Source organism: Mustela lutreola, chromosome 12, assembly GCF_030435805.1.
Source record: "Mustela lutreola isolate mMusLut2 chromosome 12, mMusLut2.pri, whole genome shotgun sequence".
Classification (NCBI taxonomy): Eukaryota; Metazoa; Chordata; class Mammalia; order Carnivora; family Mustelidae; genus Mustela; species Mustela lutreola.
The window spans coordinates 4,600,225-4,624,003 of record NC_081301.1 but is presented as its reverse complement, the minus strand read 5'-3'; the positions used below and the strand labels follow the sequence as shown (position 1 = coordinate 4,624,003).

Sequence of the window (23,779 nt, the reverse complement as noted above, 5' to 3'; positions counted from 1 at the left end):
GACAGGGCGCATATGCGCAGGGGTCCTGGGAGCGAGGCCCCTGCCCCCAGGAGCTATGCCCGTAGGACAGCTTCCACTACCCTTCCGTCAGGTCTCCCCGGGCCCCCAAGCTTCCCGTGGGACTTACTGAGACGCTGCAGGCCGTCTGGCTGGGCCTCGGGTGGTAAAAGGTGGCCACAATCCACATGCCCCGAACACCCTCTCCACGCGACTGGGCGGGGTGCGTGGCCCACAGCCGCCTCCTGCACTCTTGCCCCGAGCTCCCTCCCAGTCCTCTCTGGAGCTTCAGACACCCCTTCCCCTCAGCAGCCACGCACCCAACCACCTCCAGTTCCTCCCCAAGGTCATGGTTTCTGCCTGGAGGAGCAGACTTTCGCCATCCCCTCATGTTCACCGTCGACTCTCCAGGCCCTGCCAGGCTCTCCTTGCCGCTCTCCAGGGACCCACAAGTGCTCAAGAAGGAGCCTCCCAGCGCTGGCCCCAGAGCCTGCCGCACAGGGCTCGCTAGGCAGCTGTGCCCAGGACCTTGGTGCTGCGACGTCCCCACGGATGCCTGCAGCAGCTACGCAGGGCAGGTGCCGGGACTGGAGCTCAGGGGCGTGGGGGCATGGGGTGGCCCCTCGCCCACTGAGCTGCCATGTGGGTCACTTAGGCTCTCCAAGGCTGCTTCCCGAGTCACGTGATAAGTAGTACCATAACAGCATAAGTAATGTGCTAGTGGTTTTATAAAAAAGCAAGTAGTTTCATAGCTCAATAAGCCTCCGCGCGCACGAGCTTAGCATTCTGCCCAACACTAGAAGTTCTCAACAAGTGGGAGTTACTGTCACTTGCTGAGCCAGGCCTGGGAGCAAGTGAACGCGTGAGGCTCGAAGGAACATGTTTCTGCCGCGAGGACCGTCTCCTTCCATCTTGAGGGACCAGGTCCTCTAGGGCTGGGGCACAGGGACAGTGAAAGGAACGACAGGGTGTGGGGGAGACATGACCCGAGCCTCAGGGCACACAGGAAAGGGAGGCAGGCAGCCTCCCTCAGGACTTCCTGGCCTGAGCAGCAGCAGCAGCTGTCCGGCAGATGGCAGTCGTGGGCTGTGACACGGGGAGGGGGCGGGGCTCTGGTTAGCCTCTGGGCTCTGGTTAGCCTCCGGGCTCTGGTTAGCCTCTGCAGGAGGAGCAGGTTTGAGAGAAAGTCCAGGACACTGGGTCCTAGGGCCCGGGGTCTTCCTCTACCGCTACTGCAGAGTCCCCCTGGAAAGGGCGAGCCAGAGACGGCTGAGGGGTAGGGGCCGATTCTGTCGGGACGCGGTCTGTCCACTGCGGGGTCTGCCACCAGGCAGGGTGGCTGTGCCTTCCCCCGAGGCTGCTCATGTGAGTCTTGACTCCCCTAAGCCCTGCACACTTGGGACCCGTCACCTCAGTGACCTGGGGCTCAGAAGCTGCAGGGGCCTGTGCTGGCACTCCCTCTGGGGTGAGTCAGCTGCTCCGACCTCCTCTTCAGGACTCCCTGGTGACGGCAGCTGCCGTCAGCACACCCATGACCCGGCACCACACGTCTCTCACTCAGCACTCAGACAAGGAAGGGGACTGCAAGAGAAAGCCTGGTCCGAGGCCCCGAAGCTAGGGCCTCTCTCTCCTGGCTGCCTCTGAAGGCTCTGCGCCGGCAGAGGCATGGGGCCAGGGCAGGGCCACCGCGGGGAAGGATATCTGTACTGCAGCTTCTTGATGAGCTCCTCCGGGGTGATGAAGGTCCTGTAGGTGGTCAAGAAGGCCTCACAGTACAGGACCAAATCTAGAGCAAAGAACAACTGATCAGTGGCGCCTGCTGCTGGCAGGGGACAAAGACGGGCAGCACGCCTGCTGCATGTACCTAAGACTGTGGGCACAGAGGAAATAATTCAAACTCATCCGCAGCATTACGAAGCTAAATCACAGGGAATACTTTAGATGGCAGGACCCAGGGACAAAAATCTTGGGAATTTCCACGTACTGCGAGACCAAGATAAGGCTGGTCTTCTCTGGCACAGACCCCCTTCTCCCATCTTCTCTCACTTATCCCCCAGCTTGCCAAGTGGAGGAATCAAGAGGATCCCTGCTTCCCCAGCAGAGCAGCGCAGGCTCAGCTGAATCTTGGCTCCTGTGCCCTGGCCTGCCTGGTCACCTCCAGGACAAATGAAAGCAAAAGCAACACCTGCTCCGGCATCCGAGGCCTGGCTGGGGTGGGCCTGGCCGGCAGAGCAGGTGTTGGGAAGGAGGCTCCTGGGCCGGGAACACACAGCATGGCCTGACAGCATCCTGCTCAGGCCCCTCCTCTCCGGACCCCTCAACTCACCAGCTCACCACCCACTGGGGCTTTTGTTCAGAGATGGGCTGGGTAAGGAGGCAGAGATGGGCCCAGCACAGGCCAGGGCCTGCTTCTGGAAGACCAGATCCAAGTCTGCATGCCCTGAGCTGTGGGCGATCCAGTGGAGAACCACCGGGGTGGTCTCTGGTCCACAGGGAACCACCTGCCCAAGGAATGTGCAGTGTGGCCCGGGGCCTCAGCCTCCACCATCCATCCATGTGCACGGGTCTTTGTTTCCCTGTAGCCTCAATATCTCTCCATGACTGAAGTCAAGTGGAGGTCCCTGCTGGCAGCAGCACCTCCTGTCCTGGGCACTGCTGGCCACCTGGAAGGCTCTGGACTGCCCTGCCCCCAGGGCTCCCTCTGGCCAGGGCTGCAGCCGGCTGCCCCTACAGGACTGCAGAGCTTGGTGCCCCGAGCCGAGGATGGAGCCAGCTCCCCCTTGAGCCCTCTGGATGGAAATGACAGCTGTTCCTCTTGCCCAGCTGAGGCTGTTGCTCAGGCAGGCATGGGGGTGGGGTGCTGCGGAGGAGAGCGAGGGCTGCTTTGGAGCACGCTCGCTGCTTCCTGAATGGCCTGTGCCGTGTGGCCTCCCGTCAGCTCTGCGCCTCTCCCTGCCCACCGGGACCTCTTCCAACAGGCAGGTCTGCTGAGGGTCTGCTGAGGCCGGGAAGGGATGGACGTGCCTGGCTTTGAGCTCAGTTCCCAGCACCGGGCTGTTGCCCCAGTCCAAAGAAACCAGGGGTGAAGAAGCCCCAAAGGGCAAAATAATGGCTATGGTAAGTTTGTTGGGGTCATTTCTTCTTTTTCCCTATTATTCAAATTTTCGGTCATTTCTTCTTTTTCCCTATTATTCAAATTTTCTGCAATGTGACCATTTCTGTACTGTTTTTGTAATTTAAAAATTCCTCAAATCATTCTGTGTACTCTACCTGGGGAAATTTACTACAAAAACATGGGACATGGTCATATATAAAAATAAAACTGGTGGGTGAGGGTTTCTGGATTGGGGCATTTTAACTTTTAGCACAACTGGCTTTAATACTGTTGTCACATCCCCTTTTTACTAACTTTCAAAGACATAGTAGGAAAAGGAGTGTGTAGGGGGCCCACGTTAGGACAGGCAGCACTCGAGGTCAAGGTCACAGCCCTTCCTCTCCCCTCCCTGCCGGACCCGATGCGGAGTGAGCACTCCTCTGCTAGCACGGAGTCCGCCCAACGCTAGGTCCCCTGCCTTCCCAGCCCTGCTAACGGGATCAGGACGCTGAATGGGGTGGCCGTGTGCTGAGGGGTCAGAACTCTGTCCTAGACACTGCCACCACTGTTCTGAGACTGAGCTCCGGACAGAACACGGGCCGGGGTCTCCTCGTGGAGGCCACAAGTGAAACTCTGACTGGTGTCTAGAATAACATAATGGGTCAGACAGCAGGAAAAGTAGAAACAGCTACACCTACACGCTGCTGGAAGGTGAACAATATGGGACGTGTTGTTACCCGAGGTGCTGAGCTCTGCCCTTGAAGCTCGCTCTCTGCAGCCCCAGGGGGGTCATCATTGGCCTTCACCCACGGAGGGTGTACCCTGAGAGAGCTGGTCCCATCCCCAGGGGTAGGCTCTCTGCACAATGACTGCGGGTCACCAGGACCACGTTCTGACCCCCCCCCCCCCCGAGGTCTGTGGGGCCAGCCCACCCCAAGGGCAGTAACAAGGACCAAGGCCCCTGCCCAGGGCGTTGCCGCACCTTTCCTGTCTGTCTCAGTAGCATGCACCAGTAGGATATCTCCGGACCCGCCACGGACGTCTGGCCCGTCGTCACCCTGCGAAGACAAAGCGAAGGAGAGCATGCAGCAGAATCCGGCCGTCGGGCTCCGGTCCGGAATGCCGAGGTGGAACAGAACGACCAAGCCGCGGCACCGCAGAGACCCTGGGCCGCACCGCCCCCGCCCTCCCCTGCCTGGGAGCAGCATGACCGAGCACAGAGGCCACTCTGCACTCCAAAGACAGGACAGACCAGAGCTCATCTGGGAGGTGGACGATCCTGGGAGCTGGCCAGACAGCAGGGCACATTGCGCTGGGTCACAGCGGAGCTGAGGGACGACGGCGCCGACAGATCTCTCCCTCTTCACCAAGCCGGGGCCAGGGACACGAGGAGGGCCGTTCTCACGCTGGGAACGGTGGGACCCTCCCATGCAGGCAGGCAGAGCCGCACCAGCCACTCCCAACAAGACCACAGGGGCGGCAGAGCTAAGCCCGAGCACGGTCGTGTTCCTACGACCGCAGCAAGCCGCCGCACGCTTCCGTCCGTTTCCCCAGGTGGAAGGAAGAGTCGCTTATCGTGTTACAGGTTCTTGTACAGGGAGCCCGCAAAGGAGTTTAAAGCGTCACAAAGATGTTTAATTGTCCCAGATGTTGCTAACAGGATATCGGCCGCCCTCTGCCAATCAAGGAAAAAGTCATACTTGCAGGTGGCAAACAGAGGCTTTAGCCCATGAACCTGCCCAAAGCCCGAGACAGCAGTCATCCGGCAGGCCTGCCTGACAGCCGGCCCCTGCCCCTCCACCTCTGGTTCTTTTTTTTTTTTTTTAAAGATTTTATTTATTTATTTGAGAGAGAGACAGTGAGAGAGAGCATGAGCGAGGAGAAGGTCAGAGGGAGAAGCAGACTCCCCATGGAGCTGGGAGCCCGATGCAGGACTCGATCCCAGGACTCCGGGATCATGACCTGAGCCGAAGGCAGTTGTCCAACCAACTGAGCCACCCAGGCGTCCCTCCACCTCTGGTTCTGATGGAAACCGCCCCTCGAGCCCCCGAGACCCTCTATTTCGGAGATGCACCTGCCTCTCCAGGGTGTCCATGTTTTCACCCCTGGATTCCAGAGTCCCGAGAGCATCTTGGATTTCCAGCTAAGGCTGAGGGCAGCGGCCCATGACCCAATTGTTCAGAACTTTTCTGGCCAGGGTCACGAAGCGTCACTTCTCTCTGCAGAGAAGCTGGCTGCCCCAGGGACCCGCCAGCCCCACCCTGCCTGTTCTGTGTGTGCGCCGCCGCGCAGCCAGAGCCCAGAAACACAGTCACCCCGCAGGGCCGGGTCAGGTGAGCACATCAAGACGTTCCTCTGGTTTCCAGAATCGCCCAGGTCCTCCTTGCAAGGCACAGGACAGAGGCGGCTGCAGGCCCGAGACTTCTCAATCAGTCTGAGGCTCCCACCAAAACTACAGGGGCTGATTCAGTTGATACCGACGGGAAGGCAGCTTATGCTACTGAGGGCTCACTGCACTCGGCTTCCGTGCTGAGCACCCTACGCAGGCTCCACTGTTACAGTGTCCTCCAGAGTCCTGTCCTCTGGGGCTTAGAGATCGTACGTGACTTGCAAGAAGACTGACCGGAAGTGTCAGAGAAGGGGCAGCGCACTCTCTCCAGGAGGCCATCCACGTGCCCAGGATAAATGCTGAGTGCAGAGGTCACGAAGTGGGGAGGGTGCCAACCTCCCCTGTCACTGCCTTGCTTGGGTCCTTCTCTCTGAGACACCTCCAGGTTACGCTGTCCTCACAGCCCCCTCTCCCCTACACGGACCGCGCCGCACACGGCCTGTACTCACCTCTTGCTTGAGTGTCAGCCTGGCCATAATCTCACTGTGGTCGATGAGGGACAGCTCGTCCACTTCCTCCTCTGACCGCGCCAACTCTGAACCATCTGGTGACCTGGAGGCCCTAGAGGGAAGTGGTTTGTGTTGTAAGAGTCCAGCAGGCCCCGGGGTCCAGGACACCAGGGGGCTGTAGCTCTCTGCAAGACTCCGATTTACGATTACTCCTGACAGGTTCTTCTGGAACTGCAGCTCTCGTGTGCAGGCCACGGCGCTCCCCACACCCAGCATGGGGGCCTGAGTGGGGGCTGGAAGCTGGGCTGCAGACTGGACTGCCAACACCGCTACTGATGACCTGTGTGACCTTGGGACATTTCCTGCTCTCTGTGGATGCTCTGTCAATAGAAGGGATTAAGCAGGAGCCTGGAGAGCCTACAGGGCTCATTGGTTAAGCATCTGACTCTTGATCTCAGCTCAGTTCTTGATCTCAGGGTCACAAGTTCAAGTCCTGTGTGGGGCTCCATGCTCAACGTGGAGCCTACTTAAAAAAAAAAAAAAAAGAAGAAAAAAAAAAACGAAAAGGAAAAAAACGATCAAGGTTTCCCTGAGCTATTTACATAAGTGATGGGATCAGTCACTGTCAAGGCCACCCTATGCACAGTGGGTATCCAAGGACAGGAAGAGCAAAAGGGCAAGTAGGTTGGAAGAGAGCTCACATGGCTATTAGCGTCCTCCCTCAAGTCTTTTCCAAAGGCCACATTCCTGCAGGACAGAAGCATGAACCAGGCAGACCGGCCCTTGTCCTTGGGATGCTGGGTGTGTAGCAGGAGAGACTGACTTTAAAACAATCAGCAGGGGCACCAGCCTGAGCAGGAAGACCCAGGCCAGTGTGAACGACCACAGGCCCCTGTGGCAGGACAGCCGAGCCGAGCCCCGCAGCACTGAGCAGAGCAGGAATTTGCTGGTGAGGGAGGAGGAGGAGAGAACCACCAGCGGAGGGGACGTATGGGGTGGAGAGGGGGCATTCCGGGAGCAGACAGACCCTGGGTCTGCAGGCGCCCTGCCTGCCCCGGCATCTTCTCTCATATTCCCATTTTATTCTGATGAGTTCTACCATGGAGCCTGTGAGGCCCAGGCTGGCCTTATGGTCACGGGCCACATTTTTAACCCTAAGTATGTGAGACATAAAAATTTGTGCCTTCAGTAAGACAAGGATGGCCCAGAGCAAAATCACACACGGTCCTGGGAAGAACCATCTGCTACGTGTGCCTTCAGTGTCAGGTCCGCGGTCTGGCCTCTGTGGAAAGAGACCATTTTTGTAATTGCTTCTGAGCAGTGAATGTGCTCCTCCTCCTGCTTTTTTTTTTTTTTTTTTTTTTTCCAAGGGCCATCTGCAATTCTGGAAAATGGTGCTCTTGGGTTCAGTGCAGCTGGAGGCAGGACCCGTGGGCTTCTGCTGCTTGGCACAGATGCCGTTTGCTACTAGGTGTTCAACTAGAAAACCCATCATCCCCTGCTTAATCCACGGGGAGATCTCAGCCCAGGCAGGCGGACCAGATGGATTCCACACAGGTAGCTCCTTGGAGGGGCCACGAGCAGGCTGGGCAGGCAGCCCTCTCCAGCAAGCCCCTGCAGAATGAGCGGAGTTGGTTTTTCCTCCTGTCTCTCGCTTGATTTATCTCATTTTATTTTCGCCACCTCTTCAGCCATTTATGCTGAGGCCTGACAAGTGCGTACTGCCTCGCTCTGTGCCCAGAACCCAGAGGTAGCTGAACCTTGGCCTGGAGAGGGAGGAAAAGCTTGAACTTGTGTAACAGTTCACGAAGAAGGCAATGTCCTCGTGAAGTCGCCGACGGCAGAGAGGGTCTGTGGGTCCTACATGTGGAGAAACTCACTCCATATTTCTGAACCTGGTCAAGTGTGACTTGTGCTAATACTGAAAAATGTTATAAAAGATTAAAGAGACGTACAACTAAGTGTACTGACTCCTGAATGATCCTGGTCCCCCCAAATAAGCTATACAAGTTAATTTTAGGGAGAGTTGGGCAAATGGAAGATGGTTTACATGTCAGATGATACGAGGGAGCTTATTATTAATTTTCTTAGGTGTGATAATGGTATAATCTGGTAGACTTTTAAAATATTTTAGGAGGAGGAGCACCTGGGTGGCTCAGCCAGTTAAGTGTCCAACTCCTTTTTTGTTTTTTAAGATATTTACTTGAGAGAGAGCGTGAGAATGAACATGAGCAGGGGAGGGGTACAGAGAGAGGGGGAAGCAGACCCCCCGCTGAGCAGGGAGCCCGATGTGGGGCTGGATCCCAGGACCCTGAGATCATGACCTGAACCGAAGGCAGACCCATAATTGATTGAGGCCCCCAGGCGCCCCTAAGCATCCAGATCTTGATTTCGGCTCAGGTTAGGATCTCAGGGTCATGAGATCAAGCTCTGTGTCAGGCGGGCTCTGTGCTGGGCAGCGAGTCTGCTTGAGATTCTAACTCTCTCCCTCTTGCCCACCCTCCCTTACCCCCACATGCTCACTTGCCCTCTCTCTCAAATAAGTCTTTCAAGAAAATTAAAATCTTCTAGAAGACACACTGAAGAAGTTAGAAGCTGACTGTCACGTCTGTAACTTACTTTCAAATGGTTTAACACAATATACACATCTAGTAACTCACAAAATTTTTTGGGTGTGGGGGGTCTCTGACACCCCTTTAGTGCGCCTGAACTTGGAAGTGGCCAAGGAAGGTTGGCCTGGGATTGAGGAGACTATCCTGAGTCATCTGCAGAGTCAGCGGTATGTGAGCCGTAATCAGGAAGGCAGACGCACGCCAGAACGGACGCTTTAAAGGGTGCGATTGCTAGTGATTTTTCTGGCTGAACTGCACATTTCTGTACCTGCCATGTTTTCTACCCTGAACATGCAGAATTTTGCGAGTCAGAAGGAAAGGGAAGGAGGTACCCCGCCAGCTCCCACAGGCCTGGCGTGCTGGCAGGCAGGGGGCCGCCCTCCCCAGCCCAGCCTGCGGCTCTCAGGGAACCTCACTCTGCGGCCACTCCCTACCTGTCGCCGCCTCTGCTCTCCTTCCCCGCCGCGCTGCTGGCCGACGACGGATCTCTAGGATGACCGTCTTTCATAGCTGGTGATTCCTGAAAACAGAAGTGCTGGGTTTGTGACAGGTGGCGCACACCGGGCGGATCTGCTTCCCAGCATTCCGCCTGTAAGCGGCCCCAAGTGCAAGTTCCTACAGAGCAATCCAAGCTGTGAGCAGGGTAACTGTGAGTGCAGTCAACGACACAGGAGGGGAAGGCCCTCTTCGGCCTCACATCGCACCTCTGCGGACATAACAGGTACCCCTGCCTAGGACCTCTGTCAGCTGCCAACCTAGAAAAGCCATCGCAAGCACCTCTTAGAAGAAAGGACAGCCAGGGTCGCCGCCACTCAGCCAAGCTCAGCCAGGCACTGCACTAAGGGCTTCGAGTACCTCTTCTTGCCTGGCCCTGACCAAGACCCTGTCCATTCACTGGCATCACAGCGGCCCCTCCCACCCCCGCCACAGGCTGGGAGAGGTCAAAGGCCCTGCCCAAGGCACGGCTAGAAGGCTGCAGCCTGCATTCAAACCAAGGGTTGTCTGCCCCCAAAACCTGTGTGCCCTGCCAGTGTGCAGCAAGCCTCAACTGACGTCCTAGTTAAACCAGTCCTCAGGACTGCCAGGTTCAAGTGCCTCCCAGTTATGGTTCCAAGGGGTCTAGCTGCTCAAGTGCATGACTGCAACCCCCTCTTCTCCAGCGGCCAGGCCCTGGGAATCTGGGCCCACCCCACTCGGTGACAACACGGCAATCTGGCACCCCTGGACTGCCACTGAGGCCACAAGAGAAAGCAGGGTGGCAAGAACACACAGATCATCCTCAGAGAGATCATCCTTCCCCTCGGAGAAGTCAGCACTGAACGTGGTCCCGGGTGAAGGGAGAGCCACGGAAGGCCAGCTAGGGAACAGCTTCCTTGTGTGGAGGCTGACCTGGGTGACATAGGGGCACAGGTCACCAGAGGAGACGGGGAGGAGGAAACACCAGGGGAGAAGCAGCTTTCAGGGACTGGGTCCCTGTCCCCGGTGGACAGAATCACACTGGAGTGAAAATCCAGAGTTCTAGGACTTGCAAACATCTCCAGTGGGGGTGCCCCTGGTGGCCTTCGTGTCACCAGGAGTGACTAGACAGGCTTGGCCCTGTGAGCTGGTCACCAGGGAAAACTTGAGTCCTCATGGCGCCTCCTCTCAAGGGACTCATTATTTTGGAAGCTTTTGAACTTGCTCACGTTTTGCTGCAGCAAAACCTGGGAAGTTGACCGCTCAGCAGAACGGCCATACAGAGCTGGGACAGAAGTCGACCGGGGGGGGCCACACCAGGTGTTTCTCTACACTCTCAGGCGGCAGGTGTGTTGATACAGTGGGGGCTCCCGGCCAGACCTGCCCAGCTTCTGAGAAAGCCGTTCCTGTCGGGGGGGAAGGGGCGAGCTGGGGGAAGTGTGAGGGGGCGAAGGCCCGGGGGCCCTGGCGGTGTGGGAGAGTCGGGGACAGAAGACGGACTTCAACGCTGGCAGGGCGGGCTAGAAAGAAACCCCGGAGAGCAACCGATGTGTGGCCAGGCCTATAACATGCTGCCTCTGCGGATGTCCAGAAGACTCCTCGGCCCGGCCTGAAGCGCACCACACGTACCGCAAGCGGCGGGGGGGGGGGAGCTGCTCTGGGAGCCTCGTCTTCTCCCCGCGGAGCCATGCAGGCTCCCGGCCAGGCAGGAGCGGGGCCCGGCCCGGCCGCATGCACGAGGCCGCCCTGACGTTACTTACGCCTCGAGAGCGAGCCAGCTCCTCGCTGCTCTGGCCAGAGGAATACAGATTGACGTATTCACCCTCACCAGCCTCCTCACTGGTGTTTTCACTCTGGGGGAGACAGGATGAGAGGAAATGCACATGTGACAGGCCTGCAGCCACCCCGCACGGCTCAGAGAGAGCGGCCTGCTGGGCCGGCCCTGAGCGGGACGGGACGCTGGGGAGGAGGAGCGGATGGCGGCAGCCGCCCTCGCTGCTCCCGGAAGCTTCTCCCAGGCCCGAGAAGGCTGCGCTTCGGTCACCCCTTGCCTCTGCGTTACGGGGAACACAAGTTTCCTGCAGGACCTTCTCCAAAGAGGTTGAGAGCCATTCAAACTGCCCCCAGGAGGCACTGCGGCCGCGGGGCCTGCGGGCTTCCCGGCGCGGCGGGAGGAGGGCCGCGGGGGCAGAGGCCACACCGCCCAGTCGACACCTGCCAGCCCGTCCACGGCCCCACGAGTGACACGGCCCGGCAGCAGGCCCTCCACCAGCACCACACACAACCGCACATGCAACTGGCCCCGACCGCTGTCAGAGCCCTCCGTCGGCAGCTGTCTTCCCAGCGCGTCGGCAGCTTTCCCTAACACATGACCCCACAGAAAAGCGGGAGCACTCTCCGTCTCAGCCTTATGAGGACGGTCTCCAAACGGTCACCAATTGTTTTTGGAAAATCAGATTCCCCACCTTACAGGAACTCTGTACAAAAGGTTCCCACTGCTGTTCTGGAAACAAGCTACTATGGCACCTTGTGACCTTCCAGGGACCCGGATCGTGCCCCACTGTCACCGGGGCGTGCACCGGCAACGGGCCTGGCTGCGGGAACAGCCACACCGGTCTCTCAAAACGGGCAGCCCCACGTGGAGGGGGTGTGCGCGGAGTTCTCACCGAAGGCGTCTGGGGCGAGTCAGTGAAAGAGGTTTCGGAAGGAAGGCAGACAGTGTTCCCATGAAAGTTGCTCTCCTGAGAAGATGAGAGAGGCCCGTCCACGGTGCTGGGAGGCAGACTGGCTACCGTTGGCCCCGCTAAGTCAGAGCTCTGAGACTGGTGGACGGGGGGGAAGTGTGGAGAGGAAGAGGAGGTAGGCGGAAGGAAAGGCTGAACGGAAGCCGGGCTGTGAGGCACGCAATCCTGGGAGAAGGACCTAAACACAGATCTAGACTACGGAAGCAAAGCGGAAGACAGACACAAACACGGGAAGACAGGAGGAAGAAAACAGACGAGAGAAAAAGTCATTAGATTAACTCCGCTGAGCTGCACGGGCTGTGCACAGTGATTCGAACGAGGACCACCGATCAGGCCAAACCAACCCCCGCATTCCTCTGGCCAAGGTGGCCCAACCCAGGCACATCCTCTCTTGAGAAGGGCCCAAGGACCGACCAGCGCCATCTTCCATGTCTGAACAGTGGGACGCGGGCACCCCCAAAGAAAAGCCAGCCCCCACGCTGCACCGGCAATCCCACTCTGTCCTGTCCGAGAACCCAACCTGCCAAACCCAAACCCTGCGACGTCTTCAGGAACCTCCTGGCTAAATTCAGAATGTGGACTCATATACCTGGGTCATATTTAGTCATTTTGAACCTTTTGCATGAAACTCCTTGGTTTTATCCCTTGAAAGTCCAACACTGCAGCCTTTCAAATACCATAACCCGCCTGGAAATGCTTTTGAGGAGGGAAAGATTAGGCCTTAAAAATGGTTGGAAGGACCGTATTATCAAAATGCTAAAAATTTCTGACTTCATGTCCTTTCCTATACAATCTTTTCTTTTTGAAACAAATGACAGGGTCTTGCAGTGCTTCTGATACCAGCCTAGAGCTGCAAGGCCACACTCTCTCAAACTCTCATCAAAACCAAGTCTGAAGTCGGGCTGGGGGGCAGTGGTGGTGGGGACAGTGGACTGCAGCATCTCAGAGTCAACAAGCGCTGTCCGGGCCTGGGCTCCGCTGTGGGAGGAGGGAGAGAGGAGCTCTGGGACCAGGGGCCACCAGGCTCAGAACCTGACGATGTCACCATTTCCGACAAAGGGCCTGACAACCCGATGCTGTCACAGGCTAATGGGAGAGGGACATGTGGGAGGGTCTTTATCAGAAGTCCTTGCCGGGCCCACCGCCCGCTGTAAACGTCAGAATCTGGCAAGAGCTGAGCTCAACATAAATGCTCACTCAGATGTTCTCTCCATTTTCCCACTGGGTTTTCGGAACCCAGGACAAGGAAAAGGAGAAAGAAATCAAATTTTAAACAGGAGATTAAAGCCACTCATCTCCTTAAGTGTTTTGTGAAGTTACACTTTGCCCTGGACTGAGAGTGGCCACAACTCAAGTGACAGGCACACGCTCCCCTCCATCCCGCCTGCTGCTGGCCCTGGCCCCGGCCCCTCCCCGGCTGGGCTGATCAAAGCCCCCAGCACGGCCGGTCTCCATCAGACCCAGGCCACCTGCCTGGGGTGCCTCCTCCCTCCTGCACATTCTTCTTCTCCACCTGACTCCTCAGATCAAGACTAACCTGTACATGGCCAAACACATCAGTGGGGAGAGCTGTCCACGTTCTGAGAGACACACTGAGGGTGTTCAGCTGCCTCGTAAGAAGCTCTGTGTCCATCCTTTCTTTCTGAATGAGCTGCACGTGGGCAACCCCAGCTCCGTAGCTCTCAGACAGGGGTGGGGGGGCGGAGATGCCAAGCGCCCACTGTGCTCTCACCAGCCAGGTGCCACGTTGCACTGGCCTCTCCCAGTGGCCACCCAGGCCAACCCAACGTAGGCCTTGCTGGGGATGGCAGTGGGATATAGGATTTGGGTTCTGGGACTCTCCAGTGAATCCTTGGTCAACGTTCCCCACTGTGAGGCTCTCTCAATGGCCAGCGGACAGGAGGCCACCCCGAGGGACGCCCACACCGCCGCTTCAGGCAGTGGCTCTGGTCTCACTCGGGAGCCCAGCTCTCAGATCTCTAGTCTGCGCAACCTCAAGGGTAGTGCTGCTGTGCTCTGCTGATTCGTGCACAAATCCAACTACTTAAAGATCAATGTTGCTTAGGGTTTGTGCCTCCCAAATTCATATGCTGAAATCCTAACTCCCACAGATGGTGGTATTAGGAGGTGGGGAGACCAGGGGCCACCAGGCTCAGAAGCTGATGATGTCACTCACCACGTGAGAACACAAGGAGAAGACTGGGACCGAAAGGGGGCACCAGCCGTGCTGGAGGCCTGACCTTGGACCTGCAGCCTCCAGGCCCATGCTGTGTGTAACCACCCCATCTGTGCGACTGTGTCAGACAGCATGAACAGACTAGGGCAGATGCCAGTCCTTTCGGGAGTTCCTCACAGACGGCCCCTGGCCCACACGAGCTCACTCAGCACTCGAGCAGGCCCTGTGGCGACCCGGCAGCCGACGTGCCTACAGAAGCTAGGCCTGCGCAATCTCATGGTGCATCAGGTCTGACCGGACGAGCTCAGGGTGGCAGCACAGAGCCAGCCTGTGACGGTGTCTGCTCTCCCCCTTCGCCTTCTGAAGCCCCAGTCTGGGAACCCTCCAGGCACCAGGGCTGGGCTGGTCACAGGGTCCACCACGTATCTACCCAAGAAGGGACACGGACGCACTGACTGAGATTGCAACTGAAGTGTCCAGAACAGCGCCTGCCTCACAGCGGTGGCTTGGCTCTGAGGGTGGAAGGGCAGTGGACAAGCTGTCCCCACCACAGTGGGACACTGCTGGGGGCAGGGGTAGGGGAGGCTACGGACGTCCCAGGACGGCTGCCCCAAGGATGTGTGCCCCAGAGGAGCAGCGGGCCACCTTGGAGGAGGCCAGGACAAAGCCTCCTGGCCAGCTGCCCTTCCCCCCGACCCCCTGCAGCCCTAGCCTCCGGTATTTCAGCTATGCAGTCCTGCTGGGCCAGGAGCCAAGCTTGAACAATACCTTCAACAGAGCGGGGAGAGACAAGGCACTGCTCTCTGAGCGCCACCGAGCACCCTCAGTGCCCCTCCTGCAGCTCGGGAGGGGAGGGCCATGTTGAGGCGCATCGTCGCACCACCGTGGACAAGGTCCGTCTCTGCAGATTCCCCCGAGAAGTACTTCCCGGCCTCCAAGACCACATTTCCTCATCACGGCAGGGAGAAAGGCAGGGGGCCGCTGAGCAGAAACGCCCCTGCATCACCGCCTTGAGTTTATTCTGGGACCTGCCTGGTGCCCGGCTGTGCTTCTGACAGAGCTGCTGCTCTCTGTGGCGGGAATCTTTATTTATAGCCAGAGTGAGACCACGCTGAGGACGCCATACCACCGGGAGTGGGGGAGGGGAGGCTGCGTGGCTGGAGACTGCAGATTTCTGCAGAAGATCTGGGAGTGCCAGAGCAAGTTCCCAGGAAAGAAGCAGTTAGGAGGGGCTGCCTGGCCCCCAACGTCAGTTACGATCACACCATTAGCTCAAGTGCCAGCAAGGACCATCTGGGGAGGACGATGCCTGCTGGTCAGATGAGGGGCTAAGGGTTGGCAGGAATCATCTCACATCATTGACACGAAGGGCTATTGGGATCCTTATCACAAAGATGGAGAAGCAGGGTGACAGAGCGGGCCACACCTCACAACACACAGCCTGGATCCCAGGAGATGGGCAAGGGATGTCCTAGTCACGGAACACTCTGGGCACGGGACAGGCCCCAGCCGTGTAACCCTACAGCTCTGTGGGACTCCTACGACCTGGCTGGGAGCTCAGGCTTGGTCTGCAAGCCAGGGATGCAGAGACAACACCTGCCCTCCCGAAAGAAGATGCAGGAACAAGCAATCTGCTCTTTTGCAAACAGACACGTGAACGAACCGCCGTGAGCCTTCTGGGTGGAGGAATGATGGCTGAGGACATGTGTGCTGACCTGTGAGCGCGCGCACGAGAACGCAGAGCCACCTAGAGCTGGGCAGGTGGCGGTTTGCAAGGACACTGTTATCTCCTCTCTGGTTTGGCCTGAAAAATGACTAGGGACGAGCCCTGTGCTGGCAAGAAAGCAGGAGTGGAGACCTTGAAATGCAAAATTCTAATCCCTCACTCCAACAGTCATTCCGTTTAATTCCTGTGACCGTCGGGAGGGGGGCAGAGAGCATGCCAGCAGCTGTGGGCCAGAGCCACGGGCCAGCAACCCTGCCGGGCCTACAGCGGCCGCGCCTGGAGCTATGAGCTTTGAGGCTTTCAACCCTCCCGATCACAGGCGACGCAATCATTCAAGTGAATGGACTCACAGTCGCAAAGTGTCTGGGAAGCACAGAAGTTGCCAGAGATTGGCCATTACTGCCTTCTCTTGGCTCAAGCAAGGCTTCTGACTTCAGTGTTTCTGAATGCTGCTTACCAACACAGACAGGCTACTGGACGGCTGGTTTGCAGGCTTACGTCTGGCTCCATCATTTGTGAGAAAACACACCCCAGGGCGGCTGCTGCTACAGTGTGGTTTGGGCTTCCTTCCCGCACAGAGTATCACCGGGAACCACAGCTCAGCACTGGTCCTGGGCTCAGGCTCCCCTTAAACCAGAGACTGCAAGTGTCAACACGACACAGGGCTAAGCGATTTCTCTTGGAACGAAGTCAAGCTTTTAACCACTGCACAGCCCCTCTGCCATCTCTGGGGGATGGATCTTCTGCAGAGAAGCGCACTTGGTCTGGCTCTTACGAGAAGGAAAGTCACCAGGAAGGACCCTCAATAACATCCCTCGTCACTGGGCGGCACACTGGAAGAAGTGTGTTCCATGTGTCTCCTCTCTCCTTCCCCGGTCCCAGGCAACTCCCTCTTTACTGAAGCCTTCTTTGACTGGGGGGTGCGGGGGTGCCCTTTATGCCCAGAAGCAACTTCCTTCTTTGATGTCTTTGTGTTAATTTATAACAACTATGTTTCACATAACGTCAAGGGTAAGTTTCCAAAGCCAAGCAGCAGATTCTGAGGCTGATGCCACCAGCACCTGCCCCAGAGGCCGCTCTCTGCTCCTGGCAAGGAGAGCCACTTGTGTTGAACCTGCTGGGAGGGGTGATGGGACAGTATTCATCTCATCAAAGAAAGGCAACACCAGCATCACCCTGGATCCAAAAAATAGCTTCTTTTTGAATAAACTTCTTGGTGGAATCTATTTTTAAAAACAATTTGAACATTCTAATTACTATTTTACAATAAAGGATGTAAAACAAACAAACAAAAAAACACCAAACCCAAAATGTTTCTTGGGAGAGTTTTAGGTAGTAGGACTGGTGAAAGTAGAAACATATTGCAGGGACCCCTAGGTGGCTCAGTCATTAACTATCTGCCTTCGGCTCAGATCATAATCCCAGGGTCCTGGGATGGAGCCCCGCATCGGGCTCCCCACTCAGCGGGAGGTCTGCTTCTCCCTCTCCCAGTTCCCCTGCTTATGTTCCCTCTCTGTTTCTCTGTCAAATAAATAAATAAATAAATCTTAAAAAGAAAGAAAGAAAGAAACGTATTACATTTCCTCTTACGTGACATATTTTTGCAAGCTGAATCACAAGATCCTTCTTGAAAACACCAGATTTTGGGCTAATGATTTCATGGCTAGTAATATTCTTGCAAAAATCTCCAACACATTATAGGACGCTCTGTACGTTCACTAAATACTGACCTTGAGAACATCGACTCTTTACAGAAACGTTTAGTACGGACTAAAAAATGATTTAAATTCCATTCTAGAGGGCGCCTGGGTGGCTCAGTGGGTTAAGCCGCTGCCTTTGGCTCAGGTCATGATCTCAGGGTCCTGGGATCGAGTCCCGCATCGGGCTCTCTGCTCAGCAGGGAGCCTGCTTCCCTCTCTCTCTCTGCCTGCCTCTCCATCTACCTGTGATTTCTCTCTGTCAAATAAATAAATAAAATCTTTAAAAAAAAAAAATTCCGTTCTAGAAATCTGACTGAACTATTTCTGCTCCACTTGGACTTAACCAGCATGCCGGGGACTCTGATTTACACTCCTTCTCAGAAGTCTATTTAGAGCAGTAGCTACACTCTGAGGTGTCACGACACGAAGGATGAAAACCCTCTTCCTGCCGTCCAGCCGACACAGGGGCTTTTCAAGACGTCTTGTCCGGTCTCCACTATTGACCAGCAATCACGCAGTTCCTAAATATCAGACGAGCACCATTCCTCCCAGTGGCGATCTGGCTTCTTCATCTCAGCTCTGAGACTCCGAGTGGATGACACGGTTCGGTTCTTCTCCTCCAGTTTCCCCACCGCTAGAGGGGATAAGCACGCAGTCCCTGAGCAGTGACAAGTGGCCTGGACCGTGAAGGTCCAGGCGAGAGTCCGGGTGTGAGGACGGCATCCTTAGGGTTCATGTCACCACAGGACCTTCACAAGGACCAGGCAGGTCCTTTTGGTGCCAGACCAGCTGGACTGTCACAGATGGAGTCAGAGCACGTCTGCACAAGGGGCTACAGCTATGTCCTGGGTCTAAAGCTGGTCCAAGAGCAATGACCCTCCAAGATACCACAAGCACCAACAAAAAAGCAGAAAGAAGTCTTCAAAATGAGGGGCAGAAATGGCTGAGTCACAGTGGCTGCTTTGCGAGTCTCCGAGGCTGATGGTCTCTGAGCTCTGGTCTCGGGCCAGCCAGCCAGCAGCCACGGCCTTATGGGTTAGCAGAGAAGGAAAACAAGAAAGAAGCTGGGTTCTTGGCCCCAGTCTGGGACCAGTGTGTCTGACGCCTGGAAGTGGATGAGTCAGCATCATGCTGTCGTAATGAAATGTGGGGAAGTGGGGAAGTTGGATGTGGTGACAGGTGGCCGAAGAGAGCTAGGTGCCTCCTTGGTCCCTTTTGGGTGAATTAAGATCCTTCTAGTCAGTTTGGCGTCACAAAGCGCTTGCCACTTGCTGGCTCGGCCCTGAGCTGCATACTGAGGCCATGAGCACACCATAAGCCCAGTCCTTACCCTCAAGGGGATTTACGACTTTGAGAAAAAAAGAACGTGAACATTACGAAAGAAAGAAACACTTTCCCAGTGTGATTATATATTAAAATGCCTCCGTTCTTATTAAACGTCAGTTGTGTGTCTTACACTGTTACATGCTTTACGTCAGGACAATTCCAGGCTCCCATCAAGAAGAGGAAGTGGAGGGGACACCCCACTTGATTTGGGGACAGCATGCTCAGGTCCACACAGCTGGGCCATGAGGAGGGCGGGACGGAAGACAGAAGCAAGTCTGTGCGGGGTGCTGAGGAGTTGGGGCCAGGAGAACAGGGGGTAGGGAGACCTGGGCATGGAGGTGGGCAGAAGGAGCTGGCGAGGCCACAGAAGGCTCTGCAGCGCTGAGGGGACACCGGAGCCTGGTGCTGAGAAGGGCGCGTGGCAGCAGGAAGGCCAGCAAGGAGGCCAGAGGCCACGCCGGGGGCGGGGACAGGGGAGCGCTGACAAGGCTGGAGCAGAGGACCAGCTGAGGGCATGTACTCAGAAGTGCGGCGGGGCCTGGTGCCTGGGCGTGCAGGTCACGTGTAAACCTGCTGTGTGCGTGTGGCCGTGGTGGACGGGAGGGACGACAATAACTCATTGCCTTGCTCCGGCAACTCAGTGGACGGTGGAGACGTTCACAGAAATAACAAGGATGCAGGGCGCCTAGCTGGCTCAGGTCATGGTCTAAGGGTTGTGGGACCGAGCCCCACACAGGGCTCTCCACTGACGGGGTCTGCTTGAGAGTCTCTTTCTCCCTCACCCCCCAACTGCACATGTGCTCTCTAAATAAAGAAATCTTAAAAATAAAAGAAAAAGGGGTACCTGCATGGCTCAGTTGGTTAAGCACCTGCCTTCAGCTCAGGTCATGATCCTGGAATCCCAGGATTGAGTCCCCGCATTGGGCTCCCTGCTTCTCCCTCTGGCCCTCCCCCTCTCATGCTCTCTCTCTTTCAAAATAAATAAATAAATAAAATCTTTAAAAAAGGGGGAAGAAAAAGAAGAAGGAGAAGGCGAAGAAGAAACAAATCATCAGCAGGATGGGAGCAGAAGGGTGCTGCTCCTGTCACGGCTTAGGGGTGTGGGATCTAATTTCCTACTGCGGGGAGCCCGGAGTCTCGTGAGACGGCTGCACCCGTGGCTGCAGAGTACACTCAGTGGTGAGCCCCCCAAATGGGGCAGAGCGCAAGTCTCTACAACTCCCAGGACCCGGAACGCCCCTGGCTCCCAAGGCTCCCATGCAGCGTGGCTCTCTCCCCCGCGCCCGACTGTCTGGAAGGCCCATGGAACAAAGCCCCTCCCCGGGGAGAGCTGGAGCTTGGAGAAATAGTCCCCTCCCTGGGCAAGTGCTGTCCACGGACACTCCCCTGCTCTCCTCTCTCCAAGAGAGTGAGCTCCAAGCAGGGCAGGGAGCCATAAAGATAAGGTGACCTCAGGAGGAAGCAAGGGACAGAGGCGAGGAAGGCGGGGCCTTCTTTCTTCCAGAAGACACACAGGGTGCTGTGCCAAGCAAGCCGAGCCTGAGGACTGCTGCATCCGGGTGGTTCTCTTCCCCCCGCCCTGCCCTGCGGTCTGTCCTTCACTCCTTCTCTCCCCGCGCGGCCATTACACCAGGGTTTCCGCCCACGGCAGTCCCCACGGCAGCTGCTGGTCACCGCGAGGGACAGATGCAGCAGCGGGCCTTCAGGAGCTACCCCGGGTCTGAGGGAGTGGGCCCTCACTGCGGCACTGTGGGGGGACGGCATGGCAGAGACACCGCCTGCGAACGGGCGCTCTGGTGACAGCATGCGTGCTGCCGTCCAAAAACCTGGGTTCCACACCTAGAGAGTCACCATCTGCTCAGAATGGGACACTGGCAGCTCTAGAGACACCCCCCCCCCCCAAACTGCCCTTGGTAACTGAACTCCTCAAAATGATACACACTTGACTTCCTGACCCTGAAGAGCTTTTTTTGTTTTTAAAAAATGACTGTTGCTGTGGATCCTGTTCAAGCTTCACAAAACCTGGGTCTTCCAGTGGCTTTTCCTATTCAGAATCATTCTGGAGGCCACGATGGTAAAGGGTATTTCCACAGATTCCTAGTACCCGAACAGACCTCTCGGTGACAGTACAAACCTGCACCTGCCGTCAGCCAAAGAAAGATGCACCAGAAGACAGTCTGGGGATGGAGGAAGGGGATTTCTCCGACAGCAACACTTCAATACCTGAACAGCACTGGCAACCTTAATGGTTACTGAGAGATTTTCTTTGTCTCTTCTTAACTTGTAAAAAAGTATTTTATTTGAGAGAGAGAGAGGGAGACAGAGGTGGAGAGGGGCAGAGGGGGAGCAGGAGAAGCACACTGCCCACTGAGCAGAAAGCCTAACGCGGGGCTGGATCCCAGGGCCCTGGGATCAGGACCTGAGCTGAAGCCCCAGATGCTTCACTGGCTGAGCCACTCAGGCCCCCAGGAGAAAGTCTCACTACCTTGGTCAAGAGTAAAGTGAACGTAGACCCCATCCAACTTTTAAGATTCTTTTTAGATTCACAAGACCAGGATTCAGAAGCAGAGCCAATGCAAGCCAAAGAAGTACCAAGGAGAGGAGACAGCACGTGGGAATTCAGTGTGGAGGGAGAGGGCTCACAGCCGAGTGACCGGACCTGGAGTGGAAGCAGAAGGCAGGCAGCCAACATGGCAGGGCTGCGGGGAGAATGCAGGGGCAGCTCCGGGGGGAGCACTGACCAGGAGAGTCTGGGGACAGAAAGAGAGGACCCTTGGGACATGGCAGAGAGCCGTCTGCAGGAAGTCCCATCACTGAAGCACCTCCCAGCGCCCCCAGGGCCAGGCACGTACGTGGCCAAGGCCCAATGGGATTAGGCTGGGAACATGGGCCCAGCCTCCCTGGGCCTCTCGGAGGCTGCCCATGGCTCTCCACATCTTTCCTGCTCTCACTCAGTCCTAGTTTCCCTAAACACTTTACTGAACAGGGCGTAATGGCCCAGAGACCACACGTCGGGTGTGGACGCCTGTCTGCATGGATGCTCCACTTCCCTGGGATGCGGCATGAGCCGGGCAGGACAGACAGTCCACGGACTGCAAGTGAACACCCGTGGGATGAGTCAGCTGAGCAGAGCAGAGCAGACGCAGTGGAAGATGCTGGGCAGGGGGCACCCTCGGCCTGACCCTCAAGGGCCATGCACAGGAGGGAGCGGCTGGGGAAGCGGTCTGCTTCAGTTAAGGAGTGCTGACCCTGAGGACACGCGGAAGGGCTGACGAGGGGCACCACCCTTCAGCCAGCTCCCCATAACCTTGATCCCCGAGCACTCACCCCTGAGGCCCCTTCCAGAATGCACATTAGGCTTTCTGGCTCCCATCCTCCAGGCAGGTGTTTTTGTGTGGAACATCTCGGACTCGTTCTCCCGGACCTTTACCCCTTACCTACCTGAAATCCTAACCGTCCTTCAGGCCACAGCCACCTCCCCTGCAGAGCTCTGCCTGACCTTGTGCTGGCTCTGCAACCCAGGGTGTTCCCACGGACAGCCTGTGACTCTCCTGGCCTTACTCACACGCTGCCTCAGGATCCCTCCTGCTACACGACCTGCACGGGGGGAGGGGGGGGGGAATCCCTGTGCTTGCTGTGTAACCCGGTGTTCCGGGATGACGGAAAAAGACGTGTTTTCAGCCCCTACTTCAATTAAGCTTGGTCAATGCAGCTTTCCTGCTCTAATTCAAGAGATTTTGTTTTGTTTTCTTTTTTTTTTTAAAGAGAGAGTGTGACTGCACGCACGAGGGGGTGGAGGGGCAGACAGAGAGAGAGAGAGAGAGAGAATATCTTAAGCAGGCACCACACTCAGCACAGAGCCCGAAGCCAGGCCCGATCCCACAACCCTGAGATCATGACCTAAGCTGAAATCAAGAGTCGGACACTTGACTGACTGAGCCAGGAGGTTCCCGGGAGGTATTCAATGGTTAGAATCTTCCCCAGCAGAAGGAACAGGTCGCCGAGAGGGTGAGGCATCATCACATCTGACAACAGCTATACTCCCAAGGGGCCCCCCTTCAGAATTCCATGTTGGAAGGATGACACAGGCCCCAGAAGGACAGAACGATGAGATTCAGGAATACAGAGCTGCTCTGAGAACAACCCAAAACCCTCCATCTGGGGCTCATCTCAGAATGCAAGCAGAGAACACACGAAGAATATGCTGGCATGGCACTAAACCACTTCTCTGGGGTGTCAGCACATCAGATGTCAAATGTCCCAAACATTCAGGCCATTACTAATAGCTCTGGGGGCTGGGGGACTTTCCTTTTAAGAAATAAAGCCCCTTCCCGGGTGGCTCAGTTGGTTAAGCAACTGCCTTTGACACAGGTCATGATCCTGGAGTCCCGGGATCAAGTCCCACATGGGGCTCCCTGCTTGGCAAGGAGTCTGCGTCTCCCTCTCACCTCTATCCTCTCATACTCTCTCTCTCTCTCTCTCAAATAAATAAATAAAATCTTAAAAAAAAAAAAAAAGAAAGCAAGCCCTTCAGTAGCTCACTCCCTGGGGCTGCACTGCAGCACTGGGACGGAGGATGCCGTCTTTCCAGCACAAGGTGGCCTGACTCTCCCCTGCGTCCCAAGGGATGAAAACCATGACACAGTCACGCCCCAACTTCACTGAAATACCCTCAAACTTTCATCAACTCTGTAGCAAACAGTTCTGATCACTGACAGCCCTCCAACCCCAAACTGTTCAAAAGGGACATTGTAGATACTTTCTTAGGATAACTCACACTTACTTTCTGTTCAGAGTGGGAAAAACAGTCAAGAGCTGGATTGTGTAAAGGCCAAGTTTTGCAGGATTTGTGAAAGGAGCTTGCCAGAAATGCCTGCTGAGGAAACAGAGGGTGTCTGTGTGCCAGGGTAGGGCCAGGAGTGTGGAGGAACGGGCGTTTAGCCTTTCTACGGCAAGCGCACAGTTGCTCAGGGCTCTAAAAAGGTAGGCCCTAGCTCCCAAAGGAGCAGTGCATTCCTCACTGCAGGCAGGACTGTTTTAACTTGGGCCACGGATGGATGGTTCCCAAAGACAGAAACCGGACAACACCACACTGGGAGCCCGAGCTTGG

General features: G+C 56.5%; 1 protein-coding gene across 18 annotated transcripts in view; it reads right to left on the bottom strand.

Annotated features, from left to right (window-relative positions):
• The window catches only part of RAPGEF1 (Rap guanine nucleotide exchange factor 1), a 134,851-nt gene that overhangs the window by 8,279 nt on the left and 102,793 nt on the right, over nucleotides 1-23,779 (bottom strand). For 8 of the 18 annotated variants that reach the window (XM_059142361.1, XM_059142367.1, XM_059142359.1 and 5 more), the window contains 6 exons: nucleotides 11,664-11,936; nucleotides 10,758-10,850; nucleotides 8,976-9,061; nucleotides 5,930-6,041; nucleotides 4,074-4,149; nucleotides 1,698-1,783 (listed from right to left, as the gene is read on the bottom strand). In XM_059142361.1, the coding sequence (XP_058998344.1) occupies nucleotides 1,698-1,783; nucleotides 4,074-4,149; nucleotides 5,930-6,041; nucleotides 8,976-9,061; nucleotides 10,758-10,850; nucleotides 11,664-11,936 (726 nt within the window). The remainder of the gene's footprint in view (nucleotides 1-1,697; nucleotides 1,784-4,073; nucleotides 4,150-5,929; nucleotides 6,042-8,975; nucleotides 9,062-10,757; nucleotides 10,851-11,663; nucleotides 11,937-23,779) is intronic. The other 10 variants (XM_059142375.1, XM_059142377.1, XM_059142371.1 and 7 more) reach the window with 3 other exon arrangements.